At 40.5% G+C, this 19,215-nt stretch overlaps 3 protein-coding genes across 3 annotated transcripts in view; 2 read left to right on the forward strand and 1 right to left on the reverse strand.

Moving 5' to 3' along the window:
* LOC146635042 (CD226 antigen-like) overlaps positions 1-19,215 on the forward strand; it is a 48,308-nt gene that overhangs the window by 18,176 nt on the left and 10,917 nt on the right. The window lies entirely within an intron of this gene.
* LOC146635044 (uncharacterized) lies at positions 1,034-6,452 on the forward strand. The gene is made up of 8 exons (XM_085349809.1): positions 1,034-1,097; positions 1,805-1,840; positions 1,964-2,227; positions 2,307-2,552; positions 2,636-2,839; positions 2,991-3,077; positions 5,578-5,663; positions 6,357-6,452. Exons 1-8 carry the CDS (start codon positions 1,067-1,069, stop codon positions 6,450-6,452), a joined length of 1,050 nt encoding a protein of 349 aa, XP_085205935.1. The 5' UTR covers positions 1,034-1,066.
* On the reverse strand, positions 13,558-18,040 carry LOC146635045 (coxsackievirus and adenovirus receptor homolog). The gene is made up of 3 exons (XM_085345066.1): positions 17,655-18,040; positions 17,058-17,399; positions 13,558-14,695 (listed from the first exon to the last, which is right to left on the reverse strand). Exons 1-3 carry the CDS (start codon positions 17,713-17,715, stop codon positions 14,502-14,504), a joined length of 597 nt encoding a protein of 198 aa, XP_085201192.1. The 5' UTR covers positions 17,716-18,040; the 3' UTR covers positions 13,558-14,501.

Raw genomic sequence — 19,215 nt, forward strand, 5'->3', positions numbered from 1 at the left:
AATAATAAACCCAGTATCAAAGTAAACAGCATACAACTCATAATCCCGAGAAATACCATGAACATAAGAACTAATCCCTCACCAAGAATAAGACATTTATAATCATAATCAAAGCACCAGAGAATAAGAAATAATCCATAATGCAAAAATAAACCAAAACATAAACTCAAAATGCTGGGTCGAACCGACCCAGGACTGTGACAATACCACAGAGACAGAAACCAGGAGAATAAACCAGCTGTTCTCCACATCCACAGTGTACTCTCAGTGGCAGGGGAACAACATGGGAACAGCCCCACCAAGCTAGGAGATGGAGCAGGGTTATTTGTGCTGCCAGACACTCATGGAGTGCCATCAGTGTGCTGTCAGAGACCAAAACCTGCCTCAACACAACATGGAAACTACTGTCAGGCAGAGGTAAGATGAACAGGCACATGATTCAATTCATGAGCAGGGCACAGAAAGGAATTGGCAGGAACACCAGAGGAGCAATGGAGCAGCTACTGGTGAACAGAACAGTCACTCGAAACTACAAGACCAGACTGAGCAACCCCCTGTGACACGTGGCTTGATTACAAAAAAGCTTATGACTCGATGCTCCACACCTGAATGCTCAAATGCCTAGAACTGTACAAGAACAACAAAACAGCCAGTAATACAAGTCACCATCAAGTGTGGGATTTACCATCTCTGTGCCCCCCGTTGTTCTGCATAAGCCTGAACCCCCTAAGTGAGATTATTAAGAAGACGGACCTCCTCAAATGGACAGGAGTGATGCCCTGCTAAATGAAAATAAACATGTTCATGATCCAAACTGCAGCTCAATGCCACCAGAGGACATTTGATATCTCTGATTTTTCCAGAAATGATGTTAAAGCAGCAACAGGGTTTTGATTCAAATTATTTTGAGGTCAAGAGGCCTTGCAGGATTTTAAAGGTTTAATTTGAAAAAAACAACCCAACTTCCACCCAAGAGCATAAAAACCACAGACTCAGAGGAAGAGGGCGGGCTTTACTTGGTGTCGGTGACAGAAATGAAAAAAAGCTCAAATGAGTGAGAAGGACGATGAAGGAAACATCTGTGCTGTGTCTGCTCTGTAAGTAGAATCTCTGTGTTTGTTTGAATTCTTGTACTTTGACTGTCTGCTCTCCTGATAACTGATGATGGAGGAGAAGACATGAAAAACAAATCAGGCTGAGTTCAAGTTCAAACACCACGAGGACCAACTGCAGGTCTGAACTGACTCTTTATCTTTGCTCAGGAGTCGAGGAAACACAGCAGGCAGTGAAAAGATCAAATCATTCACTCATTATATCAACACAGCTGCACAGTGGACACATGACTTTACTGTGGTATTTAAATGTAGTGGATATGTTTCTGTATGTCCCCAGTTAGTGCACCTAATAATGGTCACTTTAAGTGCTGGGAATCATTAAGTGTCGTGTAAAATGTGCTTAAATCAAGTTCAGGACACATTCAAGATTTTGGGATTTTAAATTGCTGAGTGAAAGTAGGTTTTTTTTTTATATCTCTGTGTTAACTCTGCATTTACTGGTGACCTATGACATTCATACTGTGCCCACTTCCCCTCTACGTTGAGCCAAAGTTTGATGATTGGTTAAGCAGCTGGATGTTGATGTTTTTGTTTATTCTTTTTATGTACAAACTTTACTGAGACATGTTGCTGTCATCAAATAGAAAATGAGCAGATATAACAGAGAGATGAGTTTGTGTGTTTGTCAGCTGTTTGTGTGGAGTTCTTTATGTTCACCTCAAACCAACCTGAGTGTCATTTCTCTTTAGTTCTGATCTCACTGCTGAGCTGCACAACAAACCAAGGTCAGTAACCTTCTTCTGTCACAGTTTAAACCTGATAAATGCTCACTGATATGACCTGATTGAGTTCATGTTTCACAATGTAAAGTCTAACAGATCATCAGTTTTTCATTGTAACCCTCACAGCTCGTCTGACTGTGAGTCCCAGCAGCTCTCAGTTCTTTGAAGGAGACTTTGTGTCTCTGAGCTGTGAGGAGGACGACAGCTCTGCTGGATGGACTCTGAGGAGAAACACAAGCAAAGAACAGAGGACTCAGTGTGGAATCAGGTGGGGAAAAGGTGCCGGTCCTTCATGTAGCATCAGATACATTTATCTATGGCACAGTGGAGTTTACTGGTGTGAGTCCAGAGAGGGTCCCATCAGTAACATGGTTAACCTGACAGTCACTGGTAAGCTGAGTGTGTGGAGTTAGTGTTGATGAAGCTGTGTGTAAATGGATGAAATGCTGTAGTTTGTCTCTGTGTTGAGGTGGATCAGTGATCCTGCAGAGTCCTGTCCTCCCTGTGATGGAGGGAGATGACGTCACTCTGCTCTGTAAAACAAAGACCACTCCCTCCAACCTCCCAGCTGCTTTCTATAAAGATGGCTCCCTCATCAGGAAGCAGCCTACAGGTCACATGACCATCCAGCATGTTTCCAGGTCTGATGAAGGCCTCTACAAGTGTGACATCAGCGGTCATGGAGAGTCTCCATCCAGCTGGATCACTGTCACAGGTGACACACTCACCTGTCTGTGTTTCTGCAGGTTTCAACATTCACAATGTGACAACTTAATGACTGTGTTTGCTTTATTTTAGACAAACACACCACCACACCTCCACCTACATCTTCACCTCCGCCTACATCAACCTTTCCTCCTCGGTCCACCTCCGTCACTCTTCCTCCATCACTCCCTCCTCCTGTTCTCTCTGTGTTGTCATCTGTTGGATCAGTCTGTGTTGTGGTTCTACTGGTGTTACTGGTTTTGCTGGTGAGACGATGTGTTCACAGGAAACCTGAAGGTGAGTCTCAGACTTCCTGATCTTTCATGTCTGAGTTTGTTTGGTAGAATAAAGTTCAATCTCATTCTGATTACATTAAAAACTTTCATAAATGTAATCTCTGTTTAGATATTTAATTTATTTTCTTGTTCATTTTGGATCATTTTAGCAGATCGAGATGAAGATGACATCATCACTCATGTCATGTACAGTTACATCAAAACATCAAATCATCAGCAGCCAATCAGAGACAGCAGAGGTAATATTTCAATTCATTCTTCTTCATTCACCCTTAATACCTATTTAACCTCCTTGTACATAGCGTCCACATATGTGGACATCACATTTTGGGTTATTTAGACCAAAATATTCAATTCTGCTCTACAGGGGCCTGATATCCACGTACAATGACATTATACTGCTACAGTTCTATCAAAATTTTTAAAGTAATATCCTCATATGTGGCTCTTATTTTTCATAAAAACAAAAATAAGGTAAAAAAAATCTGGTAATTCTTTGTTTTTACATTCATTGGGCCCCAATATGCCCAAATATCAAAGAGAAATTAAAAATGCATGTCATGGAAGAGTTTGGGTCTTAGGAGGTTAAAGCCTGTTGACTGAGTTTGGGACATTTTGGAGTATATCCAGGGCTTCACTGGAAATCCTGAACAGGACCCAATTGCAGTAATCCAGCCGGGGTCGACAAACAATGGCATAGACAAGAGTCACTGCCACAGAGTCAGTGAGTGAAGTTAAGAGATTTTCATTAGGTGGGGAAAAAAGCTGTTCTGGGAATCCCACAGGCAAATGGGAACCACGAAGGCGCTGCTATTATTATAGTACTAACTATTTCTTCTAACAGAAGTGGACTTGAGTGATGATAGGCTCATCACACCTTGAGGCCTCCTCCTCAAGGTGTGATGCCAGTGGTCATAAGTTGTTCCCTTTAGGTTTATGGTGATGTTGTTGATGTCTACTGGAACACCTGCCAGACAGTACAGAGGGAATGACATGATCTCAGCTGCCAGGCTTTTAACAGGGCACTAAGCTCTGGGAACATATCACCCCCACCCTAAAACCTTAGTCCGATGTAACCATGTGTCTTTTACGCTGTTCTTGCTGAGTGTTGTTCACTGTGAGCTGGACTGTGTGTTTGTGGTCTGTGGTTAACTGAAGCTAACAGCTCTGCAGTCGTCCAGCATCCTGTTTCTGATAGAAAGAAACACTTCAGCTGCAGGTGTTTCAACACAGAGCTGTTTATTTTAAACACAGGAAGCAAAATGGACACATCATTTGGAAACTCGGCACACAGACCAACAACTCAAGATTGTATTTAATGTAATTAATACTATCAGATTCAGACTGAATTCAGTTCAATGAAATCATTACTGACCAAGTATGTGTACACATACAAGAAATTGGGTTCTGGCTATTTCTTCAAATACATAAGGAGAGCTTCTCACACAGTGCAACACATCTCCAGGAGGAGACAGAAGCCACTGTGCATGTGTGAGTTTGGTGATGGAGTTTGTTATGAATGAAGTATGATTTTTTAGGAATTATTATGTCTGTTTTTTTATGTTTATGGACAACAGATGGAAATTAGCCCTTGGCTATAATCTGGTATGTTTACATTCATGTAATTTTTTTTACATTTATGTTCATTAACATGCACTGTCCTAAATAAATAAATCAAACTACACTGACATCAAGACAAGGAAGCTCCTGACCATGCATGGAGGGTTTCACCTCAAGTCCATCCTGAGGCTGCATGCTAAGCGGAAGGAAGGAGGCCGGGGACTAGTGAGTGTCAGTACCACAGTCCAGGATGAGAAAATGAACATCCATAAATACATGAGGAAGATGGCCCAAACCAATCGCATGCTCAGTGAATACCTCAGGAAGCAGAAATCTAAGAAAGACAAGAAACCCAAAGAAATGCCACCCAACACCATTACTGACCCACTGCCAAACTGGTCATGCTGGAGGATGTTGCAGGCAGCACAACATTCTCCACGGCATCTCCAGACTCTGTCACATCTGTCACATGTGCTCAGTGTGAACCTCCGTCTCATGCTATCACTAGTGTGAAATCAACTCCAACTCTGTAGTCATTTAACCCAGGGTTAGAGAGTTTCATGGGAATGTTTTTATTGTGGACTTTTTGAAACAGGAGGGACTTTGATAGATCCGTTGACCTGTGCAAAAATCAATGTTCTCCCTTTTTTTGCTTTATATTTACACTTTGCCTTTTGTATGTATGTGATTCCAACATTTACATTCTATCTTAGTGTCTTTACTTAAATTTTGAATGTTCACTTTTATAAAGTTAATAATTTGTAAGTTTCTATGATGTCCTAACCACATACATTCAACCTTTTCATGAAGTTACATTTACAAGGCTTTTCACCCCACTGTGTCCTGTTCTGGTTAATATCCGTGTTTCTGTTGTGAGAATATGTTTGCTTTGTGCTCTGAGGTGAAGTGTGTGAGTCTGCGTTGACAGATAATGTCAGCGTTGTCTTCGTCCACATTCTTTTTCACATAAACAACCCGAACCCCAGTTTCATGTGTGTTAACTGTGTTTCACAGCACAGGTGTGAAAATAAGAAACCTGTGAAAAGCTGCTGCAGTTTATAAAAGTTATCACTTAATCTTTTCATAATGGAAAATTACAAATAACAAAAATGTTTTGCCAAAGCTGTGGAGGAATAACAGTGATGTCATTGTTGTACCTGCATCTGTTTTATTTTGTAGAGACTGATTCAGCTGTGGTCTACTCAGCAGTGAGAACACAAGACGTTGGTTATGGACAAAAAACCCACCAGAACAAGGAGGCCCAGGTACAGCTGCTCTTTATCTTTGGACAGAGACAAGCTAGCTGCTCACACTGTTTCCTGTCATCATGCTTAGCTAACCAAAACCACACCATGACTCAGAAAAAAGATGGCATATTTTTTAATATGTGCAGCAGAATGTATGATTGGTTATAGATTTGCTTAAGAATACAACTCTGATATTATGTTTTTCTATGACTAGGATAAAGTACATTGTATGTACCATCAAATGTAATGTTAAAATTCTCTTTCTAATAAATGTAAGTTGTCAGAATAGGTGAAAACAAGTCTGAAATATACATAGAATAGAATAGAATGCCTTCATTGTCAGTATACTGTTGTACAATGAGATACAGAGCATCTCCTACTCAGTGCAAACATGCTGGGGGGGAGAGTTCTGCAACACTTTATACATATGGACGGTATTAACAGAGGAAAAACATTATATGTAATATGTACAAATATACAAGCCAGTTTTGAAAAATAATATGTAATTAATAGTATTATGCATATACTGTTGGGTTATTGCACATAGAATTTTGTATTGCACAGTGAACCACCATTGTACCACTATAGAGGAAATGGGGAGAAAAGATGGGGGGGCTGTGTTATCAGTGCATGTGTAAGTTCAGGGTGCTTAAGGCTTTAGGGAAGAAACTGTTTTTGAGTTTGTGGGTCTTTGTGCTGATGCACCTGTAGTTCTTCCCTGAGGGAAGCAGGCTGAGCAAGTTAAAACCAGGGTGGGAGTTGTCCTTGATAATGTTTGCTGCTCTGCTGAGGCAGCGGGAGGAATAAATGTCCATCAGGGAGGGGAGAAGGCAGCCGATGATCTTCTGTGCTGTCTTGACCACACTCTGAAGCCTCGCTCTGTCCGCCTTAGTGCAGCTGCATTACTATACTGTGATGCAGTAGCTTAGCAGCAGTGTTGGTCAAGTTACTTGAAAAAAGTAATCAGTAACTAATTACTGATTACTTCCCCAAAAAAGTAATCCAGTTACTTTACTGATTACTTATTTTCAAAAGTAATTAATTTCTTAGTTACTTTTTAAAAACACGATTTACAACCTGAATAGGTGATAAAGCGATAGATCTTTCAGCCCAATTCTACTTTTTCTGCATAATCCATCATACAAAATGTAATCAAATGGAAACGTCTCTTTTTTAAACTTGTTTTATCAGTTTTAATCTTTTAACTTTATGCATCAAGCAAAAATTTAATTATATGCAACATTCTCTGACTGGAAGAAATTTGTATAATATTTAAACCTATTTTCTGCACATTCCAGCACATAAAATAAAATACTTTTTGTGTTTACACTCAGTCTTTCAAATAGATGCAAGTAAAACACAGCAGAAAATAAATAACATCAAAGACTAGCGGTCCTGTTGCTCTATTTTCACCTGTAAAGCAGGAGTAGGGTAGGCGGAGGTGTGCTCTGGTGCAGGTGTGCCGCAGCGGTCAGTGGAAGAATCCACGAGTTTCATTTCATTCATTTATTTGTTCATTTTCAGGCACAACAAATACCTATATTGAACATAAAATGCACAAAACAAAAAACAAAAATTGCCTGAAAAAGGAGTGGGACGAAGAAAACTTATTAAATCCCACCCCTATACTCACTCATCAACAAAAAAAAACAATAAACTTCCCGCAGCTACGCCCATCATTGCATACAGACCCATCAACAGCCCCGGGCACATACAAGCATCTAAACGGCAGCTCGCAAACAACAATTAGAGCCTTCATAACTGAATACAGAATATATAAATTATAAATTGCATTACCACAGGTAACAGGCAGTAATAACTACAAGTAACAAACACACATACATATACATACATACATATCTATCTACACACACATGCACGTATATATACATACATACGCACACTCTTTTTTTTTTTTCTTTTTTTTCCCTCTCTTGGAATCCATACCAGCAATGGTAAGAGAACAAACATTACAGAGCACACTAAAAACCATCATTGAGTATACTGTGACCAGACCAAAGAAATTTAAATCTATGAATATTTTTGCATTGTTTCAATTGTAAACTCAGACTGTTCCAGTTTTTCACACCACATACAAACACACAAAAGCCTTTACGGGTTGTTCGAGTTCTGGGTAATTTGAATTCTCCAAAGCCTCTCACATTATAAACCTTTTCTCGAATTTCAAATCTAGTTTGTAAATTTGCCGGTAAAAGTTTAGTAAAAGCTTTATACAAAATTATGGATGTATTGTAATTAACCAGATCCTGGAATTTAAGTAACTTTGCCTGAAGAAAGAATTTGTGAGTATGATCTAAATAACCAGCCTTGTGAATAATACGCAGTGCTCGTTTCTGTACTGTGACTAATGGATTAGTTGTATTTTTATATGTATTTGTTTTCACTCACATTATCAATTGGTACACCTTCAATGATAATTGGTAATTCTATATTATATTTTAAATTACCAAAAAACATTGCTTTAGTTTTATTTATATTTAATGATAATTTATTTATGTCCATCCATTTTTTTTTATTAATTTTAGCTCCGTATTTACAGTCATTACAAGATCAGTATAATCATCGCTACTGAAAAATATGTTGGTGTCATCTGCGAACAGTATGAGTTTAAGTACTTGAGAAACATCAAAAATATCATTTATGTACACATTGAAAAGTTTTGGTCCCAACACTGACCCTTGGGGAACACCACATGTAAAACCAAGTTTTTCTGAATGGTAATGCCCTATGCTAACATATTGTTCCCGACCCGTTAGGTAACTTTTTAACCAGTTACCAGCTTCCCCTCGAATACCATATCTTTCCAATTTATCCAATAAAATTGAGTGATTGATTGTGTCGAAGGCCTTTTTGAGATCAACAAAAATACCAACTGCATATTTATTTTTATCCAGTGTATCAGTAATTTCTTCTACTGCCTCAATTATCGCCATTGAAGTGGTTCTTTGCGTTCTGAAACCATACTGACCAACATTTATTATTTGATGTTTTTCAAGGAATTTTTCTAATCTTGAACTAAAAAGTTTTTCTAAAATTTTTGAGAATTGAGGCAGTAGAGAAATAGGCCTATAATTGGTAAAACTGTGTTTGTCATTACTTTTATATAGTGGTATTACTTTTGCAATTTTCATTTTTTTTGGAAAACAACCGGACTGAAATGATAAATTACAGATATATGTTAAGGGACTAGCAATATTCAGAATAACCTGTTTAACTACAGACATATTTATGTCATGATAATCCATTGAAGACTTACTTTTACATTTTAATGTGATATTTATTTCTTCTTGCTCATTTGTAGCTGAGAGGAACAGTGAAAAGGGATTTGGTTTTATATTACTGATATTTTCATTTTTATGACACGGGATGTCCGCTGCTAGTTCAGGGCCAACATTTATAAAAAATTTATTGAACCCATCGACAATATTACGCATGTTGTGATTTTCACCATTTGCATCAGTAAAATATTCAGGATATGATGTTCCAGAAGATCCTTGTTTAATTAAGTTGTTTAACACATCCCAAGTTCCTTTTATATTGTTTTTATTTTCATATAATCTTCTTCTATAATAAAGTTGTTTGCTCGTTCTTATAATATCAGTCAATTTATTTCTATATGCTTTATATCTTTGTTCCACTTCTTTTGTTTTTACTTTGATGAACTGTTTATATAGATTGTTTTTCTTTTTGCAAGCATTAATAATTCCTTTTGTGAGCCAAGGACTTTTTATCTTTTTTTTCTTTGTCATGTGTTCGTTTACAGGGCAATGTTTATTGTACCACATAGTAAAAATATCTAGAAAATTAACATAAGCCTTGTCCACATCTGACTCTTCATACACCGAACTCCAATCTTGTTGTGCTAAATCGAAATTGAAGGCATGAATTGCTTCTTCATTTATTATTCGCTTTGCTATCATGATCTTGGTATCTATTTTTTTTTTTAATCACAGTCACACAAAGTAAAAACTGGTAAGTGGTCAGTTATATCACAGACAAGCAGGTCACTATTAATTTGGAAATCCATGACATTAGTAAAAATGTTGTCAATAATAGTGGCGCTATGTGATGTTATTCTGCTTGGCTTTGTTATTGTTGGATATAGTGATAAGCTGTACATCGTGTCAGTAAAGTCATCAATGGCTTTTGACCTTGTTGGGTTTAGCAAATCAATGTTAAAATCACCACAGATAAATAGTAATTTTTGGTTCACTGAAGCAAATGTTTTTTCTATCCATTCATAAAAAGTGTCAATACTTGAACTGGGTGTCCGATATATGCAACTTATTATAACATTTCTCTTTTTTTCATTCATGATCTCAATAGTCAAACATTCCAAAATTCCATCAATAGCCATGGACATAGTTGTTACAACATTATATTTTATAGAGTTATGAACATATATAGCAACCCCGCCGCCCGCCTTATTTAATCTATTCATGTATTTTAAATCATATCCATTCAAACAAAAATCTATTCCTTTATCGACATTGAACCAAGTTTCAGTGATGGCTATAACACTAAAGGGGCGAGAAAATTGTTGCAAATAGTCCTTAATGAAATCAAAATTAGAGTACATACTTCTGCTGTTAAAGTGAATTAATGAGAGCTTCCCGTCTAAGTTAATTTCTTTTTCATATTGTTCCTGAGTGAAATAATTACAATTTTTAACAAAAGAAGAGAGAAAGTTACTTTCAGAATCTATTTCTGGATCTATTATATTATGCTCCTTATATTCACAATCTAGATCAATTACTTTCTGTTGAAGAATTGATTTCAACGTGTCCATGTCATTTCCTGGTGTAATTGATACATTGGTGTCAGTTATACTTGTCCAGATCCTCCATGTTCCTCACTATCAGTACTTTTGCCTCTTCTGGTGTCCCGTTTAGCTTAATGAAAATCTTACAGTTTGTTACCCATGTATGTTGTATTTTACCGTTCTTCTTCAGTTGCCCCTGCCTTCCTCGCGATGTTTGCGTTTTTTCGTGTCAGATGCTCATTAGTGAAAACGTCCGTGCCTTTCAGTTTGCGTCCTTGTTTCAGCAGTGCGACCTTGTTCTTCCGATTGACAAATCTCATAACGACGGCCGGCGGTCTGTCACTCCTCCTGGGCAGTGAGTGACATGCTTCTATGTGCTCCAGGTCCATCTCTATCCCCTTGCTTTGGAGGAAGGACGCCACCTGTTGCTCCACCGAGCGGGTCTCCTCGTCGCTGGGCTCCCCGACGTTCCCGGCCACCGCGCGCGCGTACGAGCGCGGCTTGATTTTAATACTGCTGATGACCACGTCGTTCGTACGGGTGTACTGCTCCAGCTCATCCACCCGCCGCTCGAGATCCATGATCCGTCTGTCATTCTCGGCATTTTGGAGGCGTAGCTGTTTTACCTCCTCCAGAAGCCCCAGAAGCAGCTCCTGCTGCGCCCTGACTGCGGCCACGTCTCCGCACAGCGCTCCGAGGGAGGTTTTAATGTCCTCAACCTCCTCTGGTGTTGGGCCTTTCTTGGGTGGCATACTTGTTTCTCTGTGAGTTTCCCATTACGTCGTTGCGCACTCGGTGCTCGTTTAGGGGTTTTTTTTTCGCTGTAAAAAGACATTTTCTTCCCACACACAACGGACACTAATGTTTTTGTCACTTTTATGGAATCAAACTCAAAGTAAGGTCTGTACTTCCACGCTTTAAACGCTGCACGCTCATACTCTCTCCCGCACTCGATATATTATCCACTGTTGATCTGCACACAGCTGTTGTCACGAACGTTGCACTCGCTTACGTCACTGTCATGAGACATTCTCGCAAAAAAAATCACGGTTTTAGTAACGCAGTAACGCAGCGTTCCTACGGGAAAGTAACGGTAATCTAATTACCATTTTTGCAATAGTAATCCCTTACATTACTCGTTACTTGAAAAAAGTAATCAGATTACAGTAACGCGTTAGCAGGCTCTCAATGGATGAGTGGTAGAAGGTGAGCAGCAGGTCGGAGTACTTGTACTTCCTGAGGACCTTCAGGAAGTGCAGCTGCTGTTGGGGCTTCTTGACGACCGCTGAGATGTTGTCTGTCCAGATGTCAGCAGAGATGAGGACACCAAGGAACCGGAAGGTGTGGACCCTCTCCACACACTCCCTGTTGATGTAAAGGGGGCCTAAGTCAGTGCTGTGCCTCCTGAAGTCGACAATGAGTTATTTGGTTTTCTCGGTGTTCAGTTCCTGGTTGTTTTCTTAACACCAGGCTGCCAACTTCAGGACTTCCTCTCTGTAGTCTTCCTCGTCTCTCTTTGAGATGAGTGTGACTATTGTGGTGTCATCAGCAAACTTGATGATAAGATTGTTTTTGTGGGGCAAACTGCAGTCGTGGGTGTAAAGAGAATACAGGAAGGGGCTCAGCACACAGCCCTGTGTGGAGCCGGTGCTCAGTGCGGGAGTGGGGTGGAGATGAGGGCCGAGTCTTACAGTCTGGGGCCGGTTTATGAGAAGGTCCTTTATCCAGGCACATGTGAGAGGAGAGAGGCGAAGAGTGACCAGTTTGGTGATGAGGATGTCCGGGATGATTGTATTGAAGGCTAAGCTGTAGTCCACAAAGAGCATTGGGACGTAGCTTTGCTGCTGTTCTAGGTGACTCAGCACAGAGTGGAGGGCTGTGGCGATGGCGTCTTCTGTGGATGTTTGTGCAGTATGCCAACTGGTAGGGGTCAAATTCTGGGGGGAGGTAATCCTTGATGTGCTGAAGGACTAGTCTCTCAAAGCATTTCATGATTACTGGCGTGAGGGCCACACGGTGGTAATCATTCAGGCTGGTGATGGGAGACTTCTTCGGCACTGGGATGATTGTGGCTGATGGGATGGCTGCTAGATCCAGTGAGAGCTTGAAGACTCTGGTGAAGATGAGGGTGAATTGGTGGGCAAAATAGTGGAAACAGAGCCCACCAGCTGCCTAGTTTCAGTCTGATATATGCAAAGAAAACACTTGTTTCCACTGGTAAAGTGGACCTGTTCTGTGTTTCCTAATTTCCTGTCATATATCTCATATTCCAGTGGTGGATGTTCATTGTAAACATGGCCACAGTTTTCTAATAATTTTAGAATTTTATTATCAATTAATGTGCAAGTAATCCAAAATCCAAAAGTGATCTGAAGTCATTCATCCAAATGAGGAACAACTCAAACTGAAACCAGAAATGGTGACACATGAATAAAGCAAAACAGGGAACAGAGACGAGACAGAGGGAGGACAGACAGGGAACACAGAGGGAACTAATGACAAACTCAAAGGCGACCGTGGCTCAGGGGGTTGGGAAGCGCATCTGTAACCGGAAGGTCGCCGGTTCAACGTTCGTTGTGTCCTTGGGCAAGACACTTTACCCTACCGCCTACTGGTGTTGGCCAGAGGGGATGGCGCGATATGGCAGCCTTTTCCTCTGTCAGCCTGCCCCAGGGCAGTAGCTGCCTCCACCAGTGTGTGAATGTGAGAGTGAATGAATAGTGGCATTGTAAAGCGCTTTGGGTGCCTTGAAAAGCGCTATATAAATCCAATCCATTATTATTATTATCAAAGTAAGAACTGACGCTGAGAGAAAGAAACACTAGAAGAAATCATGTGATCAAAGTTAAAGCTCAGCACAGATCTGTGGGCTCCAGGTTTGAGGAAGCAGTTACAGTGTGAGCAGTATGGAAGCTCTGATTTGTATCTGAGCTGGTTCCCAGTAAAGTCTGAACTGGGACTGTGTGTGATGCAGAGAGGTGGAGGTTGGAGGTCTTGATTGAACTACAAAGCTTGTAATCATGTTTCCTGTTGTTTGAACTGTGTGTGTTTGTGTTCAGACTTTAAACCAGAGCCAGACGTCGTCTACTCTTCACTGAAGTAGTCCACCAGTCCAACCACTGACATCCAGCTGCTGGTCTCTAACTGGTCCCCCCAGCACCTCAGACCAGAGGACATCCACATGTTACAGAGACTTTTATAAGATTTAAGACTTTTTATCACTGATTTTGACTCTGATGACCCAGAACTGCTTACTGGAGGTCAGTTAATTATTTATTGCAGTTATTGTATGTCGTCAGTTATACGTTTTCCTCGTGTGGTTCTGTGGGTTTGACAAAGGTGTCAGTTGGAAATTTTGACTTGTTCTAGTTTGGTTGCGGCTAATGGAAACCATCTCTGCAGTGCAGAAAACAATGAACATTAAACCTCAACCACAGACTAAAAACAGCAGGAGCATCATTCAGTGTCTTTAAACTGCACAGGCAAGCTTCAGTACAGGACGTGTCAAGAATTTTTATTTTGCGACTTGAAAGCAATTAAAACAGGTTAAAATGTGCTTTAGCAAAAAAGAAAAATCAAGGATATGTTTCATTACATGTTACAGTTATTCTTTCACATGAACAAAGAGGAAATAAACCTTGACTGTCAGGAGCTGTCCTGTCTCACTCAGTAGTTTGTGATCTGTGTGTTTTGGTTCCTGATAAACTCATAAACATGTGACTCAGGCTGGACTTCCCTCTGGATGACATCCCCCGAACCACCACAGAGTCCTTCCTATTAAACCTCTCAGTCAGTGGTTCTTAACCTGGGTTCGATTGAAGATGAGGTAAAATAGAGGTAAAATTCTACTTAATTAAAAGGTAATTTACATGCAATTAACTTGAAGTTAAATATACCTGAAAGTCTGCTGAATGTTCATGATGGTTAATGTAGTGGCAATTAAAACACTGAAACAAATATTAACCTACAAATAAACTTGTAAATAAACCCCAAAATATAAGTAAACTAACAACAAACTTTAACTAATTTCAAAATAAGAAAAAATAAGAACAAATAGCTCCAACAGTTAATTTCTAAGTAATCTTCAGATCATCTATGTAACAGTCCTCCAAAAGAGGCTGACGTAGTTTTTTTATCCGGAAATGAACAACAACACCACCAACAACAACAAGAAGAAGAAGCACAGCAGCACAAAGAAACAGAGCAGAAACTGCCACTCCAACTTTCAGTCTAAAAGATTCATCCTCTGTATCTCCTCCTGTCTGACCTGCAGGTGAGAAACAGGTGTGAGGTGTCAGGTAGGTGATGAGTGAAGAACAGAACAGAATCCATTTCCTTGTCTAGTAGATTAGGTCAAAAAATAGAAGTTTCAAAATACACTCAACAAAAATATAAACGCAACACCTTTGTTACTGCTCCCATTCCCCATGGGATGGACGTAGAGACCTAAAATTCATTCCAGATACACAATATAACCATCCCTCCCAAACAGTGGTCACAAATCAGTCCAAATGTGTGGTAGTGGGCACATCTGCTATATTGAGATAATCCATCCCACCTCACAGGTGTGCCACATCAGGATACTGATCTGACATCATGAGTAGTGCACAGGTGTGCCTCAGACTGCCCACAACAAAAGGCCACCCTGGAATGTGCAGTTTTGTCTCACAGCAAAATGCCACAGATGCCACAAGCAATGAGGGAGCGTGCAACTGGCATGCTGACAGCAGGAATGTCAACCAGATCTGTCGCCCGTGCATTGAATGTTCATTTCTCAACCATAAGCCGTCTCCACAGGCGTTTCAGAGAATATGGCAGCACATCCAACCGGCCTCACAACCGCAGACCTCGTGTAACCACACCAGCCCAGGACCTCCACATCCAGCAGGTTCACCTCCAAGATTGTCTGAGACCAGCCACCCAGACAGCTGCTGGAACAATTGGTTTGCACAACCAAACAATTTCTGCACAGACTGTCAGAAACCGTCTCAGGGACGCTCAACTGCATGCCCGTCGTCCTCATCGGGGTCTTGACCTGACTCCAGCTCGTCGCCGTAACAGACTTGTGTGGGCAAATGCTCACATTCGATGGCGTCTGGCACGTTGGAGAGGTGTGCGCTTCACGGATGAATCATGGTTCACATTGTTCAGGGCAGATGGCAGCCGAGAATGTCCCAGTTCTTGCATGGCCAGCATACTCACCGGACATGTCACCCATTGAGCATGTTCGGGATGTGCTTGACCGGCGTATACGACAGCGTGTACCAGTTCCCACGAATATCCAACAACCTCGCACAGCCATTGAAGTGGAGTGGACCAACATTCCACAGGCCACAATTGACAATCTGATAGACTCCATGCGACGATGTGTTGCACTGCATGAGGCAAATGGTGGTCACACCAGATACTGACCGGTTCTGGGTCCCCAGACCCCCAATAGCGCAAAAAACTGCACATTCCAGGGTGGCCTTTTGTTGTGGGCAGTCTGAGGTACACCTGTGCACTACTCATGATGTCAGATCAGCATCCTGATGTGGCACACCTGTGAGGTGGGATGGATTATCTCAATATAGCAGATGTGCCCACTACCACACATTTGGACTGATTTGTGACCACTGTTTGGGAGGGATGGTTATATTGTGTATCTGGAATGAATTTTCGGTCTCTACGTCCATCCCATGGGGAATGGGAGCAGTAACAAAGGTGTTGCGTTTATATTTTTGTTGAGTGTATGTAGAAAGTGTGAAAATTTACATACTGGTGGATTTTTCTGTGCTTTTCATTAAAAACATGAAACACATGATCTGACCAAAACTACAGCAGCCATCTTGTCATTATAAATGCCCCCCCTCCCCTTGGGACATTTCCACTATTTCAATACTGCCAGAGCATACACTGACAAATAAGGTGATTTCTATTTATGGACAATTAATTTCAATTTAATTTCCCCGGGGTCAGTGTTAGTGTTAAATTTAAATATATGTTTGAGGCATTTGAAAAATCTTTGAGTTTCTGAAAATAAACTTCTAAAATAAAGCTGCATCTGCTCCGTGCTGGAGCAGGTATATATAGATGTGTTATATATAATTTTTGGGACTTCATGGTTTTGTGTTTGTTTTTTTTAATGGTGAACAATCTTTAAAAAGATGGTGGCTGCTGTTTTGGTGTCAGGATCAAATGAAATTAATTGGACTTAAAATGTATTCTTGAGGATAAATATCCTGATGAAGTTAATAATCTATCTTATAGTAGCTTTAACGTCAGCAGCCTGGGCAATAGATTAGAATCAAGTTTGAAAACATTTACACGTTTTACACATCACTAAATTAAAACTCAGACAAAAACTCTGAACATGACCAGGTTATGTTTTTAACATTAGTCACCATGGTGATTTAACCAGGTAAAAAGAGAGTCTGACACAGGAAGTAACATAGTTCGCTCAGACATTAATCAACTCTGTACTGTAAGTAAAAAACAAACAAACAAAAACAACAGCCACAAAGACAACAGCTGGAGAAACATCTGTCTACCTCTGACATCCACCAGCTCATCCATACAACAAACACAGATCAACAACCAGGAAGCAGCTTCACCTCTGATCACACACACACTCAACTCTACTCACTCACCTGGAGGAACAACAACACTAAGATTGATGATGCTGGTGGATTTCAATGATTGTGTTTCTTTTATAAAGACACCACACTCGTATGTTCCAGCGTCATTGATCGTCACATCCTTCAGAATCAAAGACACGTCTCCATCCTTCATCTGTCTGTCCTGCAGATTCACCCGGTTCTTAAAAGATGGATGCTGGTTATCTGGTTCAAACTTCCCATCCCGGTACAAAAGCACATGTTTATCTTCCAGATCAACTCTGCTCCACTCAACAGCTATAATCTTGTTGTTGTTTGGAGCTCGAAATGGCAGAATGACGTCCTGTCCAGACTTAACTGTGATGATCTTCTGGTCTGAAAGAAGAAACGACACAGAGCAGAGAGGTTAAAGGTCAAAGTACAACTGTTGACTCTACAGCAGCCGTCTTTGTCTCTCTCACAGATGTTAAGTGTCCACTCAGCCTCTTGTCTCCGTCACACACAGACAAACTGAATCCATATAAAAAAAATTCTTTACGAAATTTTGTTAACATATAAAGAGGCTAATACTATTTAATCATCTTCATGTCAGAGTCAGATATATTTGGGCTTAAAACAGTTAAATCTCACCTGCAGAGACGAACACGACGAACATCAGCGTGGAGCAGAGTGACGCAGTTACAGCAGACATGTCCGTGTTCTCTGTTTCTGCTGATCTGACTCTTAGTTTGTTCTAAATGTTTGAGTCTGTTGGTATTTTCACTCAATAACTGAACCTGAGTTTAAACCTGAACACATCAGATTAAATTTAAGGTTTAAATAAAGCTAAAGCTGCGGTTCAAACGCTTCCGTGTCTTTGAGGACGTGGCGTTAGAGTGACGTTTGGTAGGTTGGACTGAGGATGCGCAGAAATAAGTGCGTCATAAGGCGAAGTGGAAAAGGTTTAGTGTTCAGTTGTTGAACGATCTCCACAGAACAAAATCAGAATCTCATGTGTCGTCATGTAGGAACAGTTTGTGTTTCAGTCTTTGAAGCAGAAGTACGTTTTGTTTCTGACGGCAGTTTGATTCTTGTTTAAGTGATCTGTTAAATCCTCAAAACACTCTGATCGTCAGGATGGAAAAAAATCCATATGAAGATAAAAAAGTGTCAGGTTGGTGTAATCCATCAGCTTTCTCTGTAAGTCAAAAGGAAACTGCTTAACGTTCAACATGAGCATTTTTTTTATAAAAACAAGAGCAATGAAAAAGAAGGGTAAGAAGTCAAACTGTGGCTAAACTGACTTCTGTGCTAAATAGCACCGCGGTCAAGTGAGCCGTCAGTTGTGAGCCGCGGTCAAGCCAGCCGCTTCTTATCCGCAGGATAAATTTTCTTGCGCTTCTACACCAGTCTTTACGGTAGTGCCTTTTCTCGTTATATCCCATATTTTTATGTTTGTCACATGTGTTGTTTGTTGGTCTGTTTGATTTGATTTGACTGAAACTCTTCCAATAAGCCATTCCTCTGCAGATGATCAGTTAGCTGTTTGAATCTTTCAAGGATTTTTGATATGAAAGGAAGGTTGGAGATTGGCCTATAATTAGCTAAGAGCGCTGGGTCAAGTGATGGCTTTTTAAGGATCTGTGTACGGTCTGACCTTGAGGTGAAGGTCCACTCCTGTCTCGAATGTTTTTGACCTGTGGATAATCTCTTTCACTGCACAACGATGGTTTGTTTAGTAATACTGTTTAAACCCTTCTGAGACTCATGGGCAACAGTTGCTTCAGTCACACTCCAGTCCAGAAGGTGGCGGTAAGTCACCTGAAGTTGTTTGTCAACCGCCATAAACAATAGAAGAAGTAGTAGTTAAATCTGAAGTGTGGTGTTTGAATGAATTGCTCAAGACTTTCAGCTTTATTTAATCTTTAAATTTAATCTCATCAGGTTTTAAACTCAGGTTCAGTTATTCGCTGAAATTAGCGACAGATTTAGACTTCAGAACAAATCAAAGAAGCGCTGGATGATCAGTAATAATGACACGGAAATGTCTGCTGTAACTGCATCACGCTGCTCCGCTTTGCTGTTTGCTGTCGTCGTCGTGTTCGCCTCTGCAGGTGAGGTTTACAGTTAGAAACTAAACTGAGTTTATCTGACAACAATAGACCAGGGCCCTATTTCAGGAAGCCGGTTTAGTGCAAACTCTGAGTAAGTA

The sequence above is a fragment of the Diplotaxodon limnothrissa genome, linkage group LG3 (assembly GCF_057381915.1).
Source record: "Diplotaxodon limnothrissa isolate DT_005_m linkage group LG3, D_limnothrissa_male_GT1.1, whole genome shotgun sequence".
Taxonomy (NCBI): Eukaryota; Metazoa; Chordata; class Actinopteri; order Cichliformes; family Cichlidae; genus Diplotaxodon; species Diplotaxodon limnothrissa.

Coding starts and splice junctions, on each gene's coding strand:
- LOC146635044 (XM_085349809.1), top strand. CDS start 1,067: ATGAAGGAAACATCTGTGCTGTGTCTGCTCT. Junction 1,841..1,963: donor GAGCTGCACAACAAACCAAG/GTCAGTAACCTT, acceptor TAACCCTCACAG/CTCGTCTGACTGTGAGTCCC. Junction 3,078..5,577: donor GCCAATCAGAGACAGCAGAG/GTAATATTTCAA, acceptor TTTATTTTGTAG/AGACTGATTCAGCTGTGGTC.
- LOC146635045 (XM_085345066.1), bottom strand. CDS start 17,715: ATGTCTGCTGTAACTGCGTCACTCTGCTCCACGCTGATGTTCGTCGTG. Junction 17,400..17,654: donor CGTCGTGTTCGTCTCTGCAG/GTGAGATTTAAC, acceptor TTCTTCTTTCAG/ACCAGAAGATCATCACAGTT. Junction 14,696..17,057: donor TAGTGTTGTTGTTCCTCCAG/GTGAGTGAGTAG, acceptor TCTCACCTGCAG/GTCAGACAGGAGGAGATACA.